Genomic DNA, 21,447 nt, shown 5'->3' with positions numbered 1-21,447 from the left:
ACCAGATGTCATGATCTTCGTTTTCTGAATGTTGAGCTTTAAGTCAACTTTTTCACTCTCTTTCACTTTCATCAAGAGGCTTTTTAGTTACTCTTCACTTTCTGCCATAAGGGTGATGTCATCTGCATATCTGAGGTTATTGGTATTTCTCTGGTCTTTAACCTTTTGCTAAGGATGTACAGTCAAAATACTGTTTCTAAAGTACTTGGAGTAAATCCTTTCTCAGTGGGCTGTGTTATCATTTTGGTTATGTTTATTTAAACTTTGCTTAATTTAAGAGATTTTCAGAATCCTGCAGAGAGATCAACACAGAACTCTTGCTTCCGCCACTGCCTACCCCACTGTGTTCTCCCCTGGCCCTTACAGACCGCAATTTTCCTTAGTTTTCTGTTTTTCCTTATAGTTGTGCCTTTTTAGACTCCATTAGTATAAAGTAACACAGTACAGCGAGGTACCCACCACTGTCGGTTTGTTGTAAGTCATTTTACTCAGCTTTTAGGAGGAAGCAAAATTACATTTGGGTGTTCAGATACCTCAAGAGACTTCCATTGACACTTGGTGTCTACAACATGACTTTCTTCAGTTTTAGAACCCTTGTGTTGACTATTCTGTCAGCCTCCAATGCATGTTTGCCAGATTTTCTTAAGGCTGGCTCGCTGTCATTGGTTTTGCTTGCTTTTTTCCCAGCAGTGAGTGTGTGTGTCTCTGGTTGCCCTGGGTCTCCTCTGCTTTCGCTCGGGCTTCCTCTGACCTTGGCAGGCAGGGCTGCACTGGCTTCAGTAGTTGCAGCTCTCGGGCTCAGGTGCAGTGGTTGTTACACAAGGGCTTAGTTAACCCACGACATGTGGAGTCTACCCCGATCGGGGATCGAACTCACGTCTCCTGCATTGGAGGTGGCTTCTTATCCACTGTGCCACCGGAGAAGTCCAGGAATTTCCTCATTATTTTTTTCATTTTCTGAAAAATTTTTAGTCATCTTTATTTTGTGAATGCCTCTCTGAGGAGATTAATTATAAAGGTTTTTTTTTTTTTCTTTTTCCTAGTTTTGTTTCCTCTAAATTCCTTTTTTTGTTTTCAGTCTTGCCTTTGATAGCAGAGGCTCTCCTCAAGTGTGTAGTGGTCTTAGTTCATTGTGAGTGAATATTTAAAAGCTAATTGGAAGTGCAGGGTTATTAAAAATAGCACTGTTTATAACGGCCCCAAACCAAATGGCTATCAACAGAGAAATGGATAAATAAATAATGGTTTAGTCTACAGTAAAACTAGGGATGAGAATAAATACGCTACAATTACATGCAAGGAACTGGGTGACTTACAAATGGAATGTTGAGTGAAAGATGATGTACGCAAGAGTACATATTATAAACTTCTTCCTAAAGTTCAAAAACAAAACTAATCTGTGATGTTCAACTTGAGGATGGCGGTTCTCAGGGGCATGTGGCTTGGTGCTAGTGATTGCAATAGGGCCCCAGGGGCTTCTGCAAGCTGCTTGTCTTCTGCTTCTCAGATGGGTCTAGTTACACAGGAGTGTTCAGTTTGCTTAATTTCATTGACCTGTACTTTAGCTCGTGTGCTTTTTGGTATGTTATACTTGCAGTAAAAGCTTATGTGAAGTGAAAAAGAATAAATCTGGTTGAATCTGTGTGTACAGGATCTGTTGACAGCTACCCACAGAATGTGGTCAGACTGGGCATCCAAGGAGCACTTTTGTTGGGGACCCTGAATGTCACTGTCCGAAGGTGGGAAATCGATATATTTGCTTTTTCTGCTATGTCTACCTTGAAGTCTTTAAGCCTTTTTCTAAGCCTCTTTTATTGATAAGACAAGATGTGTTTTGTTTAGTTTGGAAGATGTCCAAGATGAGGTAGAAACATCAATTTCTTCTTTGAAAATTACAGAAGTAGTTTTGGAATTTCTGTTCATTCTTTCAGCATATACTTCTAAAGATATGCAGATATATGTGGAGCATAGCAGAAATTGCAAACGTTAAATGTAAGTGGGATGAGTTAAGGACAGAATTATGGACTGCCCTGGAGGCCTGGAATGGGGAACTTATCCTGTCTTCAGAAACAGGGAGGACAACCGTCAGAAAATTATACTTTAGTCTGGTGAAGAACAGAGGAAAGCACTAGACTTTTTTTCTGAATGAAAATGTGTCATCTTGATATCAAAATTTTATTTCTGTCTTTCTGACCACCACCTTATGTGATTTCAGGTGGAGAATGTCATGAAGATGCTGTAAATGAATTAGTGAAGGAAGGTGAAATGGGTGCTGAAGAGGAGACACAGAAAACCAAAGGGACAAAAAGGAAGGCTGAGAGCGTTCTGGCCAGGTGATGCTGCCCTCGAGGCCCTGAAGTCAGCGGCTGTGACACAGCCATCCAGATCGCTGGCATTGGTCTGATGACAGATTTCTTGCTGCTAGAACTTCTAACCTTTTCTCATTGAGGGAAATATTTGGTGACATTTTAGGATTTAATTCTTATTCTCTGGAAAGCTTTAAAAATGTTTGAGCTTTAATTTTTTTAAAAATTTATATGTAATAAGTGTGCTTGATTTAAAATGAAAAACTTAGAAATTCTCTGGCTGTTTAGTGGTTAGGACTTTGTGCTTCCAGTGCCATGGTCTGGGTTCAATCCCTGGTTAGGGAACTAAGATCCTAGAAGCTGTGTGATGTGCCAAATAGAAAAAAAAGAGAGGGAGAGAAGAAAAGGAAAACTCAATTACTAGAAAAAATATGTACTCCATCCCTAGCCTTTGTTGCTTTGTGAAATTATGAAATTTCTCAAGTTATTTAAGTCAGATAAGGGAATCTTTCAGTACAAGTCTTCCAGGACATGAAAAAGTAGATTGTAGAAAAAGAATTTTGAATATTAGGTGATTGATTTGAAGTCAGAATAGTGTTAAGCAATTTAATCTTGGGTTCAGTGCTTTTATCCTTGAGTTTTTCTGTATCCCATTTTTGCTGTCTTCAGAAAATATTCAAGAAACAAGGCTCCCCACTCCTCACCCACTGAGAACCATAGGAAGAGATAATGTGGATAAATCTGAGGCTCTCGTTAGTCTCTCTCATCAGTCAGTCTCAAAAGTCAAAAATATCTGGTGTATGTATGTTCTTAGAGCTCTCTTCTTGAACATGACGGATTCTGTGATTTCTTGGTGAGGATAGCTAGTCCTAACTCAGAAGTAGAACAGCATATATTTTGGTTCTAAGTGTTTTGGGAAAATGCTAACTGTAGGAGTTGGGTTCTTTTTTCTTCCACAGAATCTCAGCTTACCTCTCACACTCACTGTATCCTGTGTGAATCAGTAGTCCCTGATTTAAAGTCTTCTGAGGTTTACAACATTATGTTTGGAATTCAGGAAGGGATAACTGAAATTATTTTGCCCGTTTATTTTGTTTTTTCTTGTGATGGTGATTAGGAAGAGAAAACACAGTGGCCTCTCACCACAACACGAGGAAGAGGAGGATGCCAACAGGGAATCTGGAGGGAGTATTAGTGAGAAGGAAGATGTAGCTGCAGAGCAGGAAAAAGGCGCCGAGTCAGAGGATGCCAGGGAAGAGGAGGAGGAGGAAATGTTGGCCAGCTCCATCGGTGATGTAGAACCAAAATCAGAAGTGCCTCCGAGTACACAAGTTAAAGTAAGTTAATAGTTGAATGCGATGAATGTTTTTCAGAAATTCCCCAGATAGATTTTTTAAATTTGCAAACTCAGATTTGAGGCTTAACAACAGAGATCAAACTAGCGGCATTTTAATATTAACCCTACCAAGTGAAAAGCAAAGTATACACTATGGGAGGAAACATAAGATTTTCTATTCAAATCAATTTTCAGTGAGAATTCAAGTGTTTAGAGATGAAACAAATATTAAGAATTGCCAGGAACAACGTGTTTGAGTGGAACTTTTAGTTTTCATTTTGTATCAAACTTAAATTTCTTTTTCATAGACAGGAGAGGAGAATAAAGAGATGGCTTCAAGTAAAGTGGTCAAAACAGAAGAACAAGAGAAACCTAAAGAACCAGAAGAAGTTAAAGTCACCAAGGTGTTTGATATTGCTGGTGAAAAAGTCAGGTAGGATGACGTTTGCAAACTTCAACCTGGTTCTTTTGAAAAGGAACGTTTTTCTTTTAATAATATTTATTATTTATTGGCTGCACTGGGTCTTCATTGCTGCACCTGAGCTTTCTCTAGTTGAGACAAGCGGGAGCTCCTTTCTAGTTGAGGTGCACGGGTTCCTCATTGGGGTGGCTTCTCTTGTTTGGGAGATAAGGCTTAGTTGCTCTGTGGGATGTGGGATCTTCCTAGACCAGGAGTCAAACCCTGCGTTGCAAGGTGGATTCTTAACCACCTAAATGGAACATCTTTTTAAATGGGGTTAGACATCTGTCCTTGTACCAACACATCTAAATAGTTTGAAAGAATTCTTTAGAACTCAAGGTTCTTTTCTATTAGAACTCAACAGTGGCTCCATTAATTATCAGGGAACATGAGAATGGTCCTTTAAAATGTGGTAATGTAGTTTGGAGGTAGTATGAAGTGGATGACTAAATAGAAACAAGAAAATGTAAGAGTTCAGCATTATCTGGGTTCCACCTACTTATTGCCATGCATTGTGACTTTGGCAGTTTCTCCCTTTATTACTTAAAATTGGCGTATGTGAAAAGTGAAAGTCGCTCCGTTGTGTCCGACTCTTTGAGACCCCATGGACTACACAGCCCATGGAATTCTCCAGGCCAAAATACTGAAGTGGGTAGCCTTTCCCTTCTCCAGGGGATCTTCCCAACCCAGGGATAGAACCCTGGTCTCCCACATTGCAGCAGATTCTTTATCAGCTGAGCCATAAGGGAAGCCCAAGAATAATGGAGTGGGTAGCCTATCCCTTCTCCAGCAGATCTTCCCAACCCAGGAATAGAACCAGGGTCTTCTGCATTGCAGGCGGATTCTTTACCCACTGAGCTATCAGGAAAGTCCCCAACTTTTTCATGTATAATCCACGACCACTCCCCCCCAAACCTTTGAGTCAGGTGACAATTAAAAGTACTAAGAGACATAGACCAAGGATACTACATAAACCAATTAGAATCAAATGGGTTCAAGATGGCAGAGAAGTCAACTTCCACTGGACCTTGATCCTCAGGCAACAAGCTAAGTGACACACCCAGAGGCGCCATGACAGTTCCAGTGCACTCAGAAGACCAGAAAGTGGGCCGTGGCCCAGCTCCTGGACATCTTCACCCCTTCCCCAGAACACTTGGAATAGTCCTCCCACTCATTAGCAGATGAAATTACCCAGCTCATGAAAGCTAACCATGCCACATTTCTAGAGAAGTTTGATTCTGTTACTATTACCTCAATATTATTTTTTCAAGCGATTCATAGGTTTGTTACTAGCTTAGAAAAGCAATATAGTCTTAATACTCTTGGCTGTTCTGGATGAGAGCCACGTGCCTAGAATTTCCTCTTCCCCATTTATTTAAAATTATAATATGAAAACAGCAGATCTGAAGATACAGCTAGATAACAGATGAAGTTCCTGCTGGCATAGTGATTTGACTTAGGTCTGTCGTGAAATGATTAGTAATAAATGTATTTTCAGAAGTCATCTTCCATGCTTTATCAGTAGTCAGTTCCAGTCATTTATCCCATCACATTATAATTAAATTTAAGTTGTATTTCAATGGGAAAAAGGGATTTCCCATGTGTGAATTTTTTTTTATGGTAAATACAACTCAGAACATTCTATGAAATGTGTTAACTTATAGGAACTGTTCTTCAGGCTTTAAACTTTCACTCCTACTCTTATAATTTATTTGCTTTTGAAAAATATGTTGACTCAGTTCCATGTGTGAAAATACTAAGATGATCACGAATACCAAACTGGGAATGCCCTTATTCTCCAGATCTTAGGAGTCCGTGCTTTCACTGCTGAGGGCTTGAGTTCAGTTCCTGGTTGCAGGAACTGAAATCCTGCAAGCTGGATGTCTTGGCCAAAAAAAAAAAAAACACCCAATAAAACCCCTCCAAACCAAGCAGGTAGATCAGCATGTTTTACTGCGTAATTGAGATCTTTAAATTGGGGACCATATGGTTATCATTTCTCTTTTGGAAGAAATAAGTTTATTCTGTATTTCGTCATTCTTACGTCACTTTCTTCATAACCATTGTACCTCAACATATATGATAACACCCACTTTTATGATCAGCTTTCAGTTTATCAAATATAGTCTTTTAAATTTAATGCATTAGTTTTACATAATTCATAGGTTTTACTACCTTGATAAGAATAATGGGGTTTTTTGTTTTTGTTTTTTTGTAGTAAGATGTTTTTCAGTGAAGGAAGCAGTGTGTTGATTTATGTTCTAACAGAAATTCCTTAATGTAAACTGTTTCCCTGTCCTGCAGCTGTGTCATTGGAACTTACTCTTGCAAACACTTACACTTCAAATCTCATCTGATGTTATATGATCATACTTTTACCTGGCGGATAACTGTCAGTTAATGTTTGTCAGGAAGAAACGGATAAGAGGCTCATTTATATCATCAGATCAGATCAGATCAGTCGCTCAGTCGTGTCCGACTCTTTGCAACCCCATGAATCACAGCACGCCAGGCCACCCTGTCCATCATCAACTCCTGGAATTCACTCAGACTCAACGTCCATCGAGTCAGTGATGCCATCCAGCCATCTCATCCTGTGTCGTCCCCTTCTCTTGCCCCCAATCCCTCCCAGCATCAGAGTCTTTTCCAATGAGTCAAACTCTTTGCATGATGTGGCCAAAGTATTGGAGTTTCAGCTTTAGCATCATTCCTTCCAAAGAACACCCAGGGCTGATCTCCTTCACAATGGACTGGTTGGATCTCCTTGCAGTCCAAGGGACTCTCAAGAGTCTTCTCCATCACCACAGTTCAAAACCATCAATTCTCTGGCACTCAGCTTTCTTCAGAGTCCAACTCTCACATCCATATGTGACCACTGGAAAAACCATAGCCTTGACTAGACGGACCTTTGTTGGCAAAGTAATATCTCTGCTTTTGAATATGCTATCTAGGTTGGTCATAACTTTCCTTCCAAGGAGTAAGCGTCTTTTAATTTCATGGCTGCAGTCACCATCTGCAGTGATTTTGGAGCCCCCAAAAATAAAGTCTGACACTGTTTCCACTGTTTCCCCATCTATTTCCATGAAGTGATGGGACCAGATGCCATGATCTTAGTTTTCTGAATGTTGAGCTTTAAGCCAACTTTTTCACTCTCCTCTTTCACTTTCATCAAGAGGCTTTTTAGTTCCTCTTCGCTTTCTGCCATAACGGTGGTGTCATCTGCATATCTGAGGTTATTGATATTTCTCCTGTCAGTCTTTATTCCAGCTTGTGCTTCTTCCAGCCCAGCCTTTCTCATGATGTACTACTCTGCATACAAGTACAGCCTTGACGTACTCCTCTTCCTATTTGGAACCAGTCTGTTGTTCCATGTCCAGTTCTAACTGTTGCTTCCTGACCTGCATATAGGTTTCTGAAGAGGCAGGTCAGGTGGTCTGGTATTCCCATCTCTTTCAGAATTTTCCAGTTTATTGTGATCCACACAGTCAAAGGCTTTGGCATAGTCAATAAAGCAGAAATAGATGTTTTTCTGGAACTCTCTTGCTTTTTCCATGATCCGGCGGATGTTGGCAATTTGATCTCTGGTTCCTCTGCCTTTTCTAAAACCAGCTTGAACATCAGGAAGTTCATGGTTCACATATTGCTGAAGCCTGGCTTGGAGAATTTTGAGCATTACTTTACTAGTGTGTGAGAGGAGTGCAATTGTGAGGTAGTTTGAGCATTCTTTGGCATTGCCTTTCTTTGGGATTGGAATGAAAACTGACCTTTTCCAGTCCTGTGGCCACTGCTGAGTTTTCCAAATTTCCTGGCATGTTGAGTGCAGCACTTTCACAGCATCATCTTCCAGGATTTGGAATAGCTCAACTGGAATTCCATCACCTCCACTAGCTTTGTTCGTAGTGATGCTTTCTAAAGTCCACTTGACTTCACATTCCAGGATGTCTGGCTCTAGGTGAGTGATCACACCATCTTGATTATCTGGGTCGTGAAGATCTTTTTTGTACAGTTCTTCTGTGTATTCTTGTCACCTCTTCTTAATATCTTCTGCTTCTGTTAGGTCCATACCATTTCTGTCCTTTATCGAGCCCATCTTTGCATGAAATGTTCCCTTGGTATCTCTAATTTTCTTGAGATCTCTAGTCTTTCCCATTCTGTTGTTTTCCTCTATTTCTTTGCATTGACCGCTGAGGAAGGCTTTCTTATCTCTCCTTGGTATTCTTTGGAACTCTGCATTCAGATGTTTATATCTTTCCTTTTCTCCTTTGCTTTTCGCTTCTCTTCTTTTCACAGCTATTTGTAAGGCCTCCCCAGACAGCCATTTTGCAGTAGGTGTTGCGCGAAGGGCAGACACAAACCATAATCACAGAAAACTAGTCAATCTAATCACACGGACCACAGCCTTGTTTAACTCAGTGAAACTAAGCCATGCCGTGTGGGGCCACCCAAGACGGGTGGGTCATGGTGGAGAGGTCTGACAGAATGTGGTCCACTGGAGAAGGGAATAGCAAACCGCTTGAGTATTCTTGCCTTGAGAACCCCATGAACAGTATGAAAAGGCAAAATGATAGGATACTGAAAGAGGAACTCCCCAGGTTGGTAGGTGCCCAATATGCTACTGGAGATCAGTGGAGAAATAACTCCAGAAAGAATGAGGGATGGAGCCAAAGCGAAAACAATACCCAGTTGTGGATGTGACTGGTGATAGAAGCAAGGTCCGAAGCTGTAAAGAGCAGTATTGCATAGGAACCTGGAATGTCAGGTCCAGCTGCTCCTGCTGCTGCTGTGTCGCTTCAGTCGTGTCCGACTCTGTGCGACCCCATGGACTGCAGCCTACCAAGCTCCTCCATCCATGGGATTTTCCAGGCAACTACTGGAATGGGGTGCCATTGCCTTCTCTGTTAGGTCCAGGAATCAAGGCAAATTGGAAGTGGTCAAACAGGAGATGGCAAGAGTGAACGTTGACATTGTAGGAATCAGTGAACTAAAATGGACTGGAATGGGTGAATTTAACTCAGATGACCATTATATCCTCATGGTTAGCTTCACGTCAATCACTTTGAAGCATCAATACCACGTTGATGATGATTGTCCTCAGCATATCACATCATTACCACCCGACATTGGTGCTGATGAGTTAGACCACTTAGGTGCTATCTGTCAGTATTCTCCATTTCAAAGACAGTCTTTTCCCATATAATCATTTTTGGGACCCATTAAATCTTGATGATGTGAATTAAGAATGTATTTTGCTGCCGGGAATCACCCTGGGAACTATTGAGTTGTCCAGCAGAGGGAAGTAGAACACTGATGGTGAGCCTCTAATGCTTTCAGTGTCCTAAAAAATACACAGAAAGAGTTTACTATGCCACTAGGAATGCAGTGTTAAATATTGGAAATCTTTCTTGGTTTGTATTATTTCTCATGTATTACATTGGATATCTAAGGAAGATGTATTATAACTTTACCATTGACTTGACAGTGATAAAGGCTGGTGAATAACTATTGTTATGAGAAATCATTAAATTTTCTGATCAAATTAAATTTTATGGATTTATTAATATTTATAAATATAGTTGACACAAATTTTTTTTTTCCTTTTAAAAGCAAATGTATGGTGATTTTAAATGCCACATGAGTATCCGGAAAGCCTGCTGTTTCTGTCATTTGTCAGAAGAGGGCAGCCCCATGTCTATCAAAGAAACAAATATAAATGAGGAAAATCATTTTTTTTCCCATAAATATTCACACTCTCACACATATTTTATATTCAAAAGTACTATATTCTTATTACTTTCAACACACACATTGCAGAGTTATATACTGTGCCAGATGAAACTTCTCTGAAAGTCAGCAGCATAATACACGTTTATTTCTTTCTGGTTTGGAGAAGTCCAGTACAGGTTGGGTAGCACTCTGTCTTACTACCCAGCCAGGCAGACACACAGGAAACACACAGACTTTAGACTTGCTGTGTCATGAAGAGTGAGGAGATAGATTTTCATTTAATTTGTCTGTTTTGAGAATGAAACTTGTGCCATCAGCCCTGCCCTTTGAGTCTAGGACTTCTGTGGTTTTCATTTCTACAAAGAGGAACAGGTTCTGTTGGTTGATTGGGGTCAGTAGCCTGTGGTACGAGCTAGAGAAGGGAATTGGGGACCAGGGTGCTCCTGATACGAACGTTCAATTGGTGTTAGCCCCACTCCTTTCCTCCACCTTTAGAGGTTCCTGGTATCTCAGTTTCCACAGCCTTTGTAGGATATGGCTTGTTTATTGGCCATTCCACATGGCTACAGCTTGAGAGAGCAGAGCACACACCTCAGTCAACTGCTGACTTGTCTGTTTGCTTTCTACCTTCAAAAAAATTTTAATTGACATCATTCTCCTGTTATACTTTTTCTTACCCTTGTGTAATTCTACCTCTGTAAACTTATTACCACTATCTGGTAGGGTTTTGGTAGAGAGTGGAGAATAAAGAATGTGTTCATTCCATCATTTCCAAGTGAAAGATTCCACTTGTTCTTCATGAACCATCTTAGGTCTCTAGATTCTGCCCAGGGCAAGTAGATTGAAAGCAGCTTTCTAAGCCAGTGTTCTTGTACTCTGCGTTAAGCCTCAAAGTGCACGTATGTTTGTTTTGTTTTTTCCTATAGCAGTATGAGGAATCAGCCCAAGAATTAGCAGCTTAAGACCACGTTCTATTACAGTTTCTTACAGTCCTGGCACAGCTGGACTAGCTAAGTGTTTCTCGTGCAGAGCGCCTTCTGCAGTTGTCCTTAATGGCTGGGTCTAGGAGTGTCTTGAAAGTTTATTTACTTCCATGTCTGGTGCTTGGGTTAGGACGACTCAAGACTTGGGATCTGGAACAGACACCTTAGGTATCTCGGTATTCTTGTGTGCTCTCCAGCATTGTGGCCTCAAGGCAGACACGTTTTCTGTGGTAACAGGGGTTTTAGAGGTTCATTATTGAGAAGAGAATCACCTGAAAGCTCTGTTGTTTTTCTTAGCAAGTCTTAGAAATCATGTAGTACCCTTCCCACTGAACCCTGTGAATTGTGGCAGCCACAAAGTCCCATCAGTTTCAGGGAGCAGGAGTGACATATACTCTACTTTCATAGGGGTAGTGTCAGGTTCTGGAAAAACATGGGCGTTGGGAAATTGATGGCAACTATCTTTGGGAAATAGAATTTACTAAAGGATTCTCTCTAGCAGTGCTACTTCATCTCTAGATGAGAAAAAGTAACCTAGCCCCTTAGAAATTAGTGTTTTCACTCGTGGGTTGTAAATGTGTTAGCTGTTGCTACAGGAATGCTACAGACCATCCCAAAACATAGTGGTATACCACCAAGCATTTTATTTGTTACACCTGTGTTTCTAGATATTGAGGGTTCAGCTAATCTAGGCTTGTCTCCTAATTGCTGGTTGGGTTGAGACATGCAGCATGTGTCTGTCAGCCATCTGGGACCTGCAGCTCCCTGAGGCATGTTCTTGTGGCTGAAGAGGTATTCAAGGGCAGGTGGAAAAGTGCAAATGCATTTAAAGCTTTTTTTCCTGTCACATCAGTTAATGTCATTGAGCATTGAAGTAAGTTATATATCCAAGCTCAGCATCAGTGGAGGGATGGGGAAGTATCTTCTTGGGCAAGAAGGAAGAAGTGAGTTATTTGGGGGATGGTATTCTATAATCATAAAAATTCTCCCTCTTTTATTTAATTCTTCTCTCTTTACTGAGAAGTTTACCTAGAATAGTTATGTTGTTCAGTAGCCAAGTCGTGTGTTCGTGTTCCACTCATTGCAACCCAGTGTCTTGTCCCACGCCAGGCTCCTCTGTCCTCCAGTGTTCTCCAGACTTGGCTGAAATTCATGTCCGTTGAGTCTGTGATGCTCTCTAAACATCTCTTCTTCTGCTTTTATGCACCCCCCACTTCTCCTTTTTTGTGTCTTTCATTTTCCCAACATCAGGGTCATTTCAATCGAGTCAGCTGTTCACCTCAGGTGGCCAAAGAATTAGAGCTTCAGCACCAGTCCTTCCAATGAATATTCAGGACCGATTTCCTTTAGGATTGATTGCTTTGATCTCCTTGCTGTCCAAGGTACTCTTAAGAGTCTTTTCCAGCACTGCAATTCGAAAGCATGAATTCTTTGACACTCAGCTTTCCTTATGGTCCAGCTCTCATATCTGTACATGACTATTGAAGATACCTAGCTTGACTACATGGGCCTTTGTTGGCAAAGGGATGTTTCTGCTTTAAATATGCTATCTAGGCTTATAGTTTTCTTTCCAGAAAGCAAGTATCTTTAAATTTCGTGGCTGCAGTCACCATCCACATTGATTTTGAAACCCAAGAAAATAAAATCTATCATAGCTTTCACTTTTTTTTCTTCTATTTGCCATGAAGTGGTAGGACTGGATGCCATAATTTTAGTTATTTTAATGTTGAGTTTCAAGTCAGCTATTTCATATTCTCTTTCACCCTCATCAAGAGGTCCTTTAGTTCCTGTTCACTTTCTGCCATTAGACTGGTGTATGTATATCTGAAGTTGTTGATATTTCTCCTGGCAGTCTTGATTGCAGGTTGTGACTTATCCAGTCTGGAATTTCATATGACGTACTCTGCATATGAGTTGTATTAGCAGAATGACAATATACAGCCTTGTTTTACTCCTTTTACCAATGTTAACCTGTCAGTTGTTTCATGTGCGGTTCTGTTTCTTCTTGACCTTCATACAGGTTTCTCAGGAGACAGGGAAGGCCTGGTATGTCCCCGGAACATGAGCCCCCCAGATCAGAAGGTGGCCAGCATGCCACTGGGGAAGAGCAGAGGTCAGTTACTAATACTTCCAGTAAGAATGAATCGACTAAGCGAAAGTGGAAACGACGTGCAAATGTGGTCGTGACTGGTGAAGAAAGCAAACTCCGATGCTGTAAAGAAGAATACTGCATAGGAACCTGGAACGTTAGATCTATGAATCCAGGTAAATTGGATGTGGTGAAGCAGGAGATGGAAAGAATAAACATCGATATCTTAGGAATCAGTGAACTAAAATGGACGGGAATGGGCGAATTGAATTCAGATGACCATTATATCTATTACTGTGGGCAACAGTCTCTTAGAAGAAACGGAGTAGCTATCATAGTCAACAAAAGAGTCCGAAATGCAGTAATCGGGTGCAATCTGAAAAATGACAGAATGATTTCAGTTCGTTTCCAGGGCAAACCATTCAACCTCACAGTAATCCAAGTCTATGCCCCAACTCCCTATGCTCCAGAACCTGAAGTTTACCGGTTCTATGAAGACCTACAACACCTCTTGGAAATAACACCGAAAATAGATGTCCTTTTCATCATAGGGGATTGGAATGCAAAAGTAGGAAGTCAGGAGATACCCAGAATAACAGGAAAATTTGGCCTCGGGGTACAGAATGAAGCAGGGCGAAGGCTAATAGAGTTTTGTTACCAGAACAGGCTGGTCATAGCAAACACCCTTTTCCAACAACACAAGAGACGACTCTACACATGGACATCACCAGATGGTCGATACCGAGATCAGATTGATTATATTATTTGTCGCCAAAGATGGAGAAGCTCTGTACAGTCAGCAAAAACAAGACCTGGAGCTGACTGTGGCTCAGATCATAAGCTCCTTATTGCAAAGTTCAGGCTTAAGTTGAAGATAATACCAAAAACGACTCGGCCATTCAGGTATGACCTAAATCAAATACCTTATGATTATACAGTGGCGGTGACAAATAGATTCATGAGATTAAGAGAATAGAGGGGCACAGAAATTAGGCCTGATAGAGAGTAGGACCAGATTTTGGGTGGTCTTGAATGTGAGGTTTAGCAGTTTGTATTTTACGCTCTGAGTTAATACTGATCCATCACAAAAACTTAGGTAGGGGAGTAACGATGTTTTTTTGTTTCTTTGTTTGAAGTCATCTTTTGAGGTTAAAGCAGTCGTAGTCAAGTGAAGATACTTCTTAAAATTATTTTATTTTTGTTTTGGTTGCCCTGGGTTGTCAATGCTGCTCATTGTCTTTGATCTTTGCGGAGAGTGGAACTACTCTCTATAACTATTATAGTGCACTTTAAACATGAAGCTCAGCAGCTAGAGTTTATAGAAAGGCCAGTGCTTTTTTCCTTGTTATTTATGCCCTTTTCATAGATTTTGTTTGTTTGTTTGTTTTTACCCTCTTATGTACTTGATGTCTCCTTTGATGCAGGGGGACCAATGAAGTGGGTGAGACCTCTCAAGAAGCAAAATCTGTGTTCAAACAAACTGAAAAGGGCAAACCTCAGGCTAATGTCCCTTCAAATGTGTCATCAGTTCCTGGTGGATCAGGGTGAGTACCGTGTCACAGGCCTAGGTGTATCTGGCACATTCGAGAAGATGTTTTCAGTACAAGGATGCTATTTGCCTGCAGTTTTCATGCCTCTCTTTCTTGAGAGAAGGATTCTTTCTGCTGCTGTTGTGCCTTTGCTGAACGTGAACGTGAAGTCACTCAGTCGTGTCCTACTCTTTGCGACCCCATGGATTGTAGCCTACCAGGCGCCTCTGTCCATGGGATTTTCCAGGCAATAGTACTGGAGTGGATTGCCATTTCCTTCTCCAAGGGATCTTCCCAACCCAGGGATCGAACCCAGGTCTCCCGCATCATAGACGGACGCTTTACCGTCTGAGCCACCAGGGAAGTCACCAGGATGACTTGAGCAACTGTCAGTTCGTTTGTTTTTGTCACTTCCAATATTATGCCTTTGCTGAAGTACTTGCCAAAATGAAAGGTGTAGAGATAAATTAGCCACAGTTTTTTTGGTTAATTCTGAAAAAAGTCCTGATTTACATTGTTAGGCACAGAGTTGAACAGGTAGTAGCCCTAATTTAAAAAAATAATTTTTGTATGAAAGTATCAGCAGTTCATCAGAACTTTTAGTAAGTTTTGAGTGGAGTACTTGCTTCCACCCATAAGGATCTCATAGGAATAGAGAAAGGTCAAAGCTGACTTATAGTTTTATTAGCACATTATCAAGAACTCAGTAGTTTTTCCTCCCTACATATTTTCCATAGTACATCATTTATCCTGAGAAGACAAGAATTCTTTCTTTGGAAGAAGGGATAATTTCTTTTTAACCTACATGGAAGAAGTAAAGCTCACAGGTAGGAGTAGTCAGGGCACTCACCAAGAGAGGGCAACACGGACCACGCCACCACAGCACTGATCACCTCTGCCTTCTGAGGTGTTTGGGCTACATGTGACCCATTGTTAATTCACTGACATTTCAGTCAGGTGGCTGCTGCTGCTTAAAACTGCAGTGCATACCAGCCTTCCACAGGAGACGGTTTTGAAGGATGTGAGGTCCTGGTACCATTAGTAGTCCACAAGCAAAAGGTTCCTGGTACCTTTATTTCTGTTGTGTGGACTCTGTTAGGCTGCTTGTGGCTAAAATTAGCTTAACTTTTGTATTAGTTTCTTTCACTAAATGCTGCAGTCAAAATGATCAAATCTTTGTACCATAGAAAATTATTTAAATTTTCTGTTGACATTCCTAAATCTGGTATAAATGTTTATCAATAAAGAAGTGCTTCCTCTGGAAAAGGAAATGCCAACGCACTCCAGTATTCTTGCCTGGGAAATCCCATGGACAGAGAAGCCTGGTGGGCTGCAGTTCATGGGATTGAAAATGTCAGAGGACTGAACACATACAGTGCATTATGAGGAGAGACCGTAGGTGTGCCTTGGAGTTCTGCATTCAGAGCTGCTTTAAAGGTGTCATCCACATAGTATGACTATAATGTTAGGTTTCTAATTTAAAAAATAGATATGCAACAAACAACCAGGGTTTACTGTATAGCGCAAGGAACTGTAGTCAGTATCTTGTAATAAAGTATAATGGAAAATAATTTAAAAAATAATATAGGTGTACATGTACAATTGAATCACCGTGCTGTGCACCTGAAGCACTGTAGGTCAACTGTACTTCAATAAAATATACGTTAAGAAAAAAATGACTACCAGTTCTGTGAACTAGATCTGTTTTTTCTTTTTCAGTGGCCAGTGAGTACAGTCGTTTCTAATAAAGCTTTCAAACTTAGTATTTTTATATATATAATGTAGAGAAAGCTCTATAGAGTTATTTGATTGTCTGAGTAATACTGAGCCATCCCAAGAATTGAGTAGGAGAGTAACCGGATGCTTGTTTGAACTCATCCTTCAGTGTTTTCCAGCGGCGATTCTTTTTTTTTTTTAATTTTGTTCTTGGTTGTGCTGGGTCTCCATTGCTGCCCGAGGGCTTCCTGTAGTTGTGGAGACAGGAGGCTGCTCTGTAGCTGCGGTCCGTGGCATTCTCATTGCCACGGGGAGCTTGAGCTCTGAAGCCTGGTGGGCTGCTGTCTCTGGGGTCACACAGAGTCGGACATGACTGAAGCGACTTAGAAGTAGCAACAGCAGCAGCATTCTGAATGACTGGTTTGAACACTCCAGGTAACACAGTGATTGTAATCTTGGACCCTCCGACAGATTGGCGTTTAAACAAAATTTTTCAGATATTTTTAATGACTTGGTAACGCAGGCAGGCATTAGGCATTTCCCTTCTTCATCTGAAATTTCTGGTATCGTTCATATCTTTATTTGATCCTTAAGGACTCAGTTTCATTGAGGGAATTTTTTTTCAGTTTGAAATTGGACAGGATTCTCAGTCATGTAGCTTTCTTCCACTCCCAAATCACTGCTTGTTTATCTTCCGGTTGTTTAAGGTATAGAACAGGAGCCTTCTTGAGATAATTGCTTATACTGTTTTTATATTGTTTATACGAATTGTTTCTCCTTGAAACAATGCTAGTGTGTTTCTCCCAATTACTCCACCTCCCTGTTCCCACTTTGACTTAAGCGTGAGCACTAATGTGCACTGGGAGAGCCCTTCAGTCTTTACTTTGGTGATCTCACGTGGGCTGTGTTTAGGGTGACGGTCATGTGACAGAAGTAATGGAGGGGATTTGAGAGACATCAGACTTTCATCTGCTGTTGTTTCATTTGTTAAATTAATAAGGGGTAATGTCTTTATAAATATTATAGTAAACTTTGATCATAACGCTCAGCAGCAAGAATTTACAGAAAGCCCAGTGATTTTTTTTCCCGTGTTATTTATGCCTTTTTCTTAGATTTTCTCTTTGTATTCCTCCTGTATTCTTGTTGTCTCCTTCCTTGGTGCAGGGTTTCTAAGGAAGTAGGTGAAACATCTCAAGAAGGGAAATCTGTCTTCAAGCAAAATGAGAAAGAAGAACCTGAGTCCAGTGTCCCTTCAGCGGTGCCATCACTTCCTGCTGGGTCAGGGTGAGTAGTCTAGACTTAGGCCCTGGTGTATCTGCCATGTTGGAGAAGATGTTTTCATTATAAGGATGCCGTTTCCCTGTAGCTCTCATGACTCCTTTCCTAAGAGAAGGAATTCTGCTGCTGTTCTATCTTTGCTGAAATATTTGCCAAAATGGAGGATACAGAGAAAAATTAGCCATTGGCTTCTTGTTTAATTCTGACAAAGTCCTGTTTTATATTGTTGGCCACAGAGCAGAACATGTAGTAGACGGCCAGGGAATTTCCCATTTCAAATTGTTGTGTTTGTAGAGGGTTACAGAATAACTATATTTTTTGTGAGTACTGAGACAAAAAATAGGCTCTTGGCTAAAACAGCATGTTTTCAGATTTCTCATCATATTGGAGAAGGAAATGGCAACCCACTTCAGTGTTCTTGCTGGGAGAATCCCAGGGACGGTGGAGCCTGGTGGGCTGCCGTCTGTGGGGTTGCACAGAATCGGACACGACTGAAGCGACTTAGTAGCAGCAGCAGCAGCATCATTATATTGTTTGAAAATAATTCTTTAAAAAAAATTTTTTTTTCAATCTCAAAAAAGTTTTTATTTGTGAGTGGTTGCCTACATGGAAAAATATTGGCATTTGTGTTGAACACTGTATTTTTTTTGGTGTGTGTGTGACTGTGTTGGGTCTTAGTTGCAGCACATAGGATCTTTAGTTGGGGCGTGTGAACTCTCAGTTGCAGCATGTGGGATCGAGTTCCCTGACCAGGGGTGGAACCTGCATTGGAGTGAGGAGTCTTAGCCCCTGGACCACCAGGGGACTCCCTGAACATTGTATTTTTTCACACACAGCTTCTGAGATATTTTGCCAACAAAGACTTGGCTAGAGATCTGTCCAAACTGCCCCTGTCCCAAGCTGCGTGTCGGCTTTTCCTTTTTCTTTTAATGAGCAGGAAGGAAGTAGCCCCAACCATAAAAAGTCATTTCTGGATTCTTTAAGATGGATTTTTAGGGAAAAGCATTTCATGTAAAAATAAATCCATATATAAATCAGCAACGAATATTCCAAGATAAGGATATTTAGTTCTATTATTCATTGGTTTTTTTAAGTGAAACATTACTAGCTAAGGTAGGGAGATCATGTAAATAGTTATCATTAAGCTCTTATGTTTTCCAAGTTTTTACATTGTGGTTAGCTCTTGATTGTAAAAGCTGCTCTGGTTTTAATAAAGTTCTTATTACAACTTCAGTGCCTACCAGCCTTCCCTGGAGACCGTATTTTGGGATGTGAAATCCTGGTGCCATTAGCAGTCCACATGCAGAAAGTTCTGTGTACCTGCATTTCTGTTTTGTGGACTGTTAGGCTGCTTATGGCTGAAATCAGTGTAACCTTTGTATTAGGTTCTTTCACTAAAAGCCTCATTCAAAATGATCAACTCTTTGTACCATAAGGAATTTTGTGTCATCGTTGGGTTGTTTTACGTATAGAACAGGAGTCTTCTAATTTAGGGTATTCTAAATTGTTACTATTGTTGCTTTTCTCCTTAAATAATGCCAGTGTGTTTCTCCCAGTTACTCCACGTCCCTGTTCCCACTTTGACTTAAGCGTAAGCACTAATGTGCACGTGAGGTGCAGTGGGAGAGCCCTTCAGTCTTCACCTTGGTGATCTCACGTGGGCTCTGATTCAGGGTGACGGTCATGTGACAGAAGTAATGGAGGGGGTTTGAGAGACAGCAGACTTCCATCTGCTGCTGTTTCCTTTATAAGATTAACAAGGGGAAAATGTCTTTGTCTAGAAGGGTTACAGGAGACTTTAATCATAATACTCAGCAGCAAGAAATTACAGAAAATCCAGTGGTTTTTTCTTTGTAATTTTTTGCTTTTTCTTAGATTTTGTTTCTTTCTATTCCTCTTGTAAACTTGGTGTCTCCTTCCTTGGTGCAGGGTGTCTAAGGAAGTGGGTGAAACTTCTCAAGAAGGGAAATCCGTCTTCAAGCAAAATGAGAAAGAAGAACCTCAGTCCAGTGTCCCTTCAGCGGTGCCATCACTTCCTGCTGGGTCAGGGTAAGTAGTCTAGGCTCAGGTCCAGGTGTACTTGCCACGTTGGAAAAGATGTTTTCGGGACAGTGACTGTGTTTTCCACCCCTGAGGATCTCATAGGGAGAAAAAAAGGTCAAAGATGACTTATAGTTAATTTTAATAACACATTGTCAAGAACTTAATAGTTTTTCATCCCTTCATATTTTCCATAGTACATGAATTATCTAGAGATGAAAACTAGAATTCTTTATTTGGGGGAAGAAAAATTTTCATTCTTAAAACTGCATGTAAGAAGTAAAGGTGACAGTTAAGTAGGAGGAGTCAGGGCACTTGCCTCAAGAGTGGCGAACATGGGCCACTCACTCCCATCACAGCACTGATCACCTCTGACCCCTGAGCAGAGCTCTCTCTTCTTGAGGTGTTTGGGGTACAATAAGTCACCTGTAGTGGCTTCGCTAACCTTTCAATCCTTTTGTTGCTTTATCCTTCCCCTGCAAATCTTTGAAGTTTTTTCTTATGTTTTTAATTAAAGAAGAAAGTTGGTTTTCCTGTCAGGTTAACACTTTTTACAGGACAGGCTTTTCTGATCTTTGCAGCCCTGGCTCAAAACGACATTGTGTACACTGGTGTGCAGTGACCCCTGCAACAGAGGTGTGAGTGCAGGTTGTTAGTGTGAGAGGTGATTCCTGGAAACTGAGCCGGGAGGAGAAACGGTGCGGGAAGGTAGCCAGGGCAGGGTGTTTTCCAGCTGGTGCTGGTGGTGGCTGCTACTCTGTCCTGTTGGGGGACTTGGCTGGGTTGAGGAGGTTGGGGCGGTGTGATCCTCCAACTCCCTGCCATGCTCGCTCAGCTGCTTCCGTGGCACTCAGGCCATGGGCCGGAGGTGTTTGCAGTGACGCTGTTCTCAGGGTGTCGTGGCAGTGAGTGTAGGGACGTGAGGGAGGGCTGTGTTCACATCTGCTCCGTACTTTTTATCTGCTTCTTCATCCAAACATTTGTCTCCCACTGGAGCAGCTAGGTGGTGGAAGTCATGGAGTAGTTACCCAGGAATCCAAGAAGGAAAAGGACTTGAGTGCGTGCTGCCCCAGTGGAAATGGGGTAAACATCAAGGAAGGCATCTGTGAGAGGAGCAGAGTAATGGGAGCAGAGTTCTCAAGACTGACTGTTAGTGCTCTAGGCCAGTACTTTTTAAGCTGTCGTTTGCAGTCATCATTTAAGAGAAATGAAATAGAATGAAGCAACATATTTTTAGCCTTCTAATCATTATATTGTTTGATTGGGATTCTCCTCAGATTAGTAGCTTTTGAACTTTATTGCCACTCACAGTAAGGAATACATGTCATTAGGATTTACTCTGCTCATTAATATAGGTATGTATGATGACCTGTATTTTATGTCCATACTATGTAATTATTATGTGTAGTATGTGTCATTTGAAAAACTTTTATGATCCATTGATTTCATAATCTGTTACAACCTGTATGTGACAAATAATGCTCTAGGCTGCATAAGAAATTAACCTTCTGCAGGCTTCTCTCTGGGTTAACAGGCTTATAAGTGGTTTATTAAACAATGTGTCATGCATTTATTGTAAGTGTTACTATGAAAGTTACCTCTGGATTAAGTACTAGATAGCAATAAAGGCAATTTCTTCTGGCTTAGGTTTCTAGTATAGTTAGTTTCATGTAGAGTACATCATGCAAAATGCCGGGGTGTTTGACTCACAAGCTGGAATCAAGATTGCTGGTAGAAATATTAACAACTTCAGATATGCATATGACACCACACTAATTGCAGAAGGCAAAGAGGAAGTAAAGAGCCTTTTGATGAAGGTGGAAGAAGAGTAAAACGCTGGCTTAAAGGTCAACGTTCAAAAAACTTAAGATTATAGCAGCTGATCCCATCCGTTTGTGGCAAGTAGACGGGGAAAAAATGTAAACAGGACAGTTTATTTTCTTTGGCTCCAAAATCTCTGCAGCCATGAAATTAAAAAATGTCCAA

The 21,447-nt window shown here is 41.0% G+C and overlaps 1 protein-coding gene across 5 annotated transcripts in view; it reads left to right on the top strand.

Annotated features, from left to right (window-relative positions):
• The window catches only part of LOC104996487 (craniofacial development protein 2-like), a 40,373-nt gene that overhangs the window by 12,616 nt on the left and 6,310 nt on the right, over nucleotides 1–21,447 (top strand). For 4 of the 5 annotated variants that reach the window (XM_010850754.1, XM_010850753.1, XM_010850752.1 and 1 more), the window contains exons 2-8: nucleotides 2,216–2,333; nucleotides 3,424–3,643; nucleotides 3,951–4,075; nucleotides 12,830–13,801; nucleotides 14,323–14,442; nucleotides 17,308–17,427; nucleotides 19,351–19,470. In XM_010850754.1, coding sequence (XP_010849056.1) covers nucleotides 2,216–2,333; nucleotides 3,424–3,643; nucleotides 3,951–4,075; nucleotides 12,830–13,801; nucleotides 14,323–14,442; nucleotides 17,308–17,427; nucleotides 19,351–19,470 — 1,795 coding nt within the window. Of the gene's footprint in view, nucleotides 1–1,651; nucleotides 1,740–2,215; nucleotides 2,334–3,423; nucleotides 3,644–3,950; nucleotides 4,076–12,829; nucleotides 13,802–14,322; nucleotides 14,443–17,307; nucleotides 17,428–19,350; nucleotides 19,471–21,447 lie in introns of all 5 variants that reach the window. The other variant, XM_010850755.1, reaches the window with a different exon arrangement.

The sequence above is a fragment of the Bison bison genome, unplaced genomic scaffold, assembly GCF_000754665.1.
Source record: "Bison bison bison isolate TAMUID 2011002044 unplaced genomic scaffold, Bison_UMD1.0 scf7180017864295, whole genome shotgun sequence".
NCBI classification, from domain to species: domain Eukaryota; kingdom Metazoa; phylum Chordata; class Mammalia; order Artiodactyla; family Bovidae; genus Bison; species Bison bison.
Note: the sequence above shows the minus strand (reverse complement) of the source record. Positions and strands in the feature narration are given on the sequence as shown.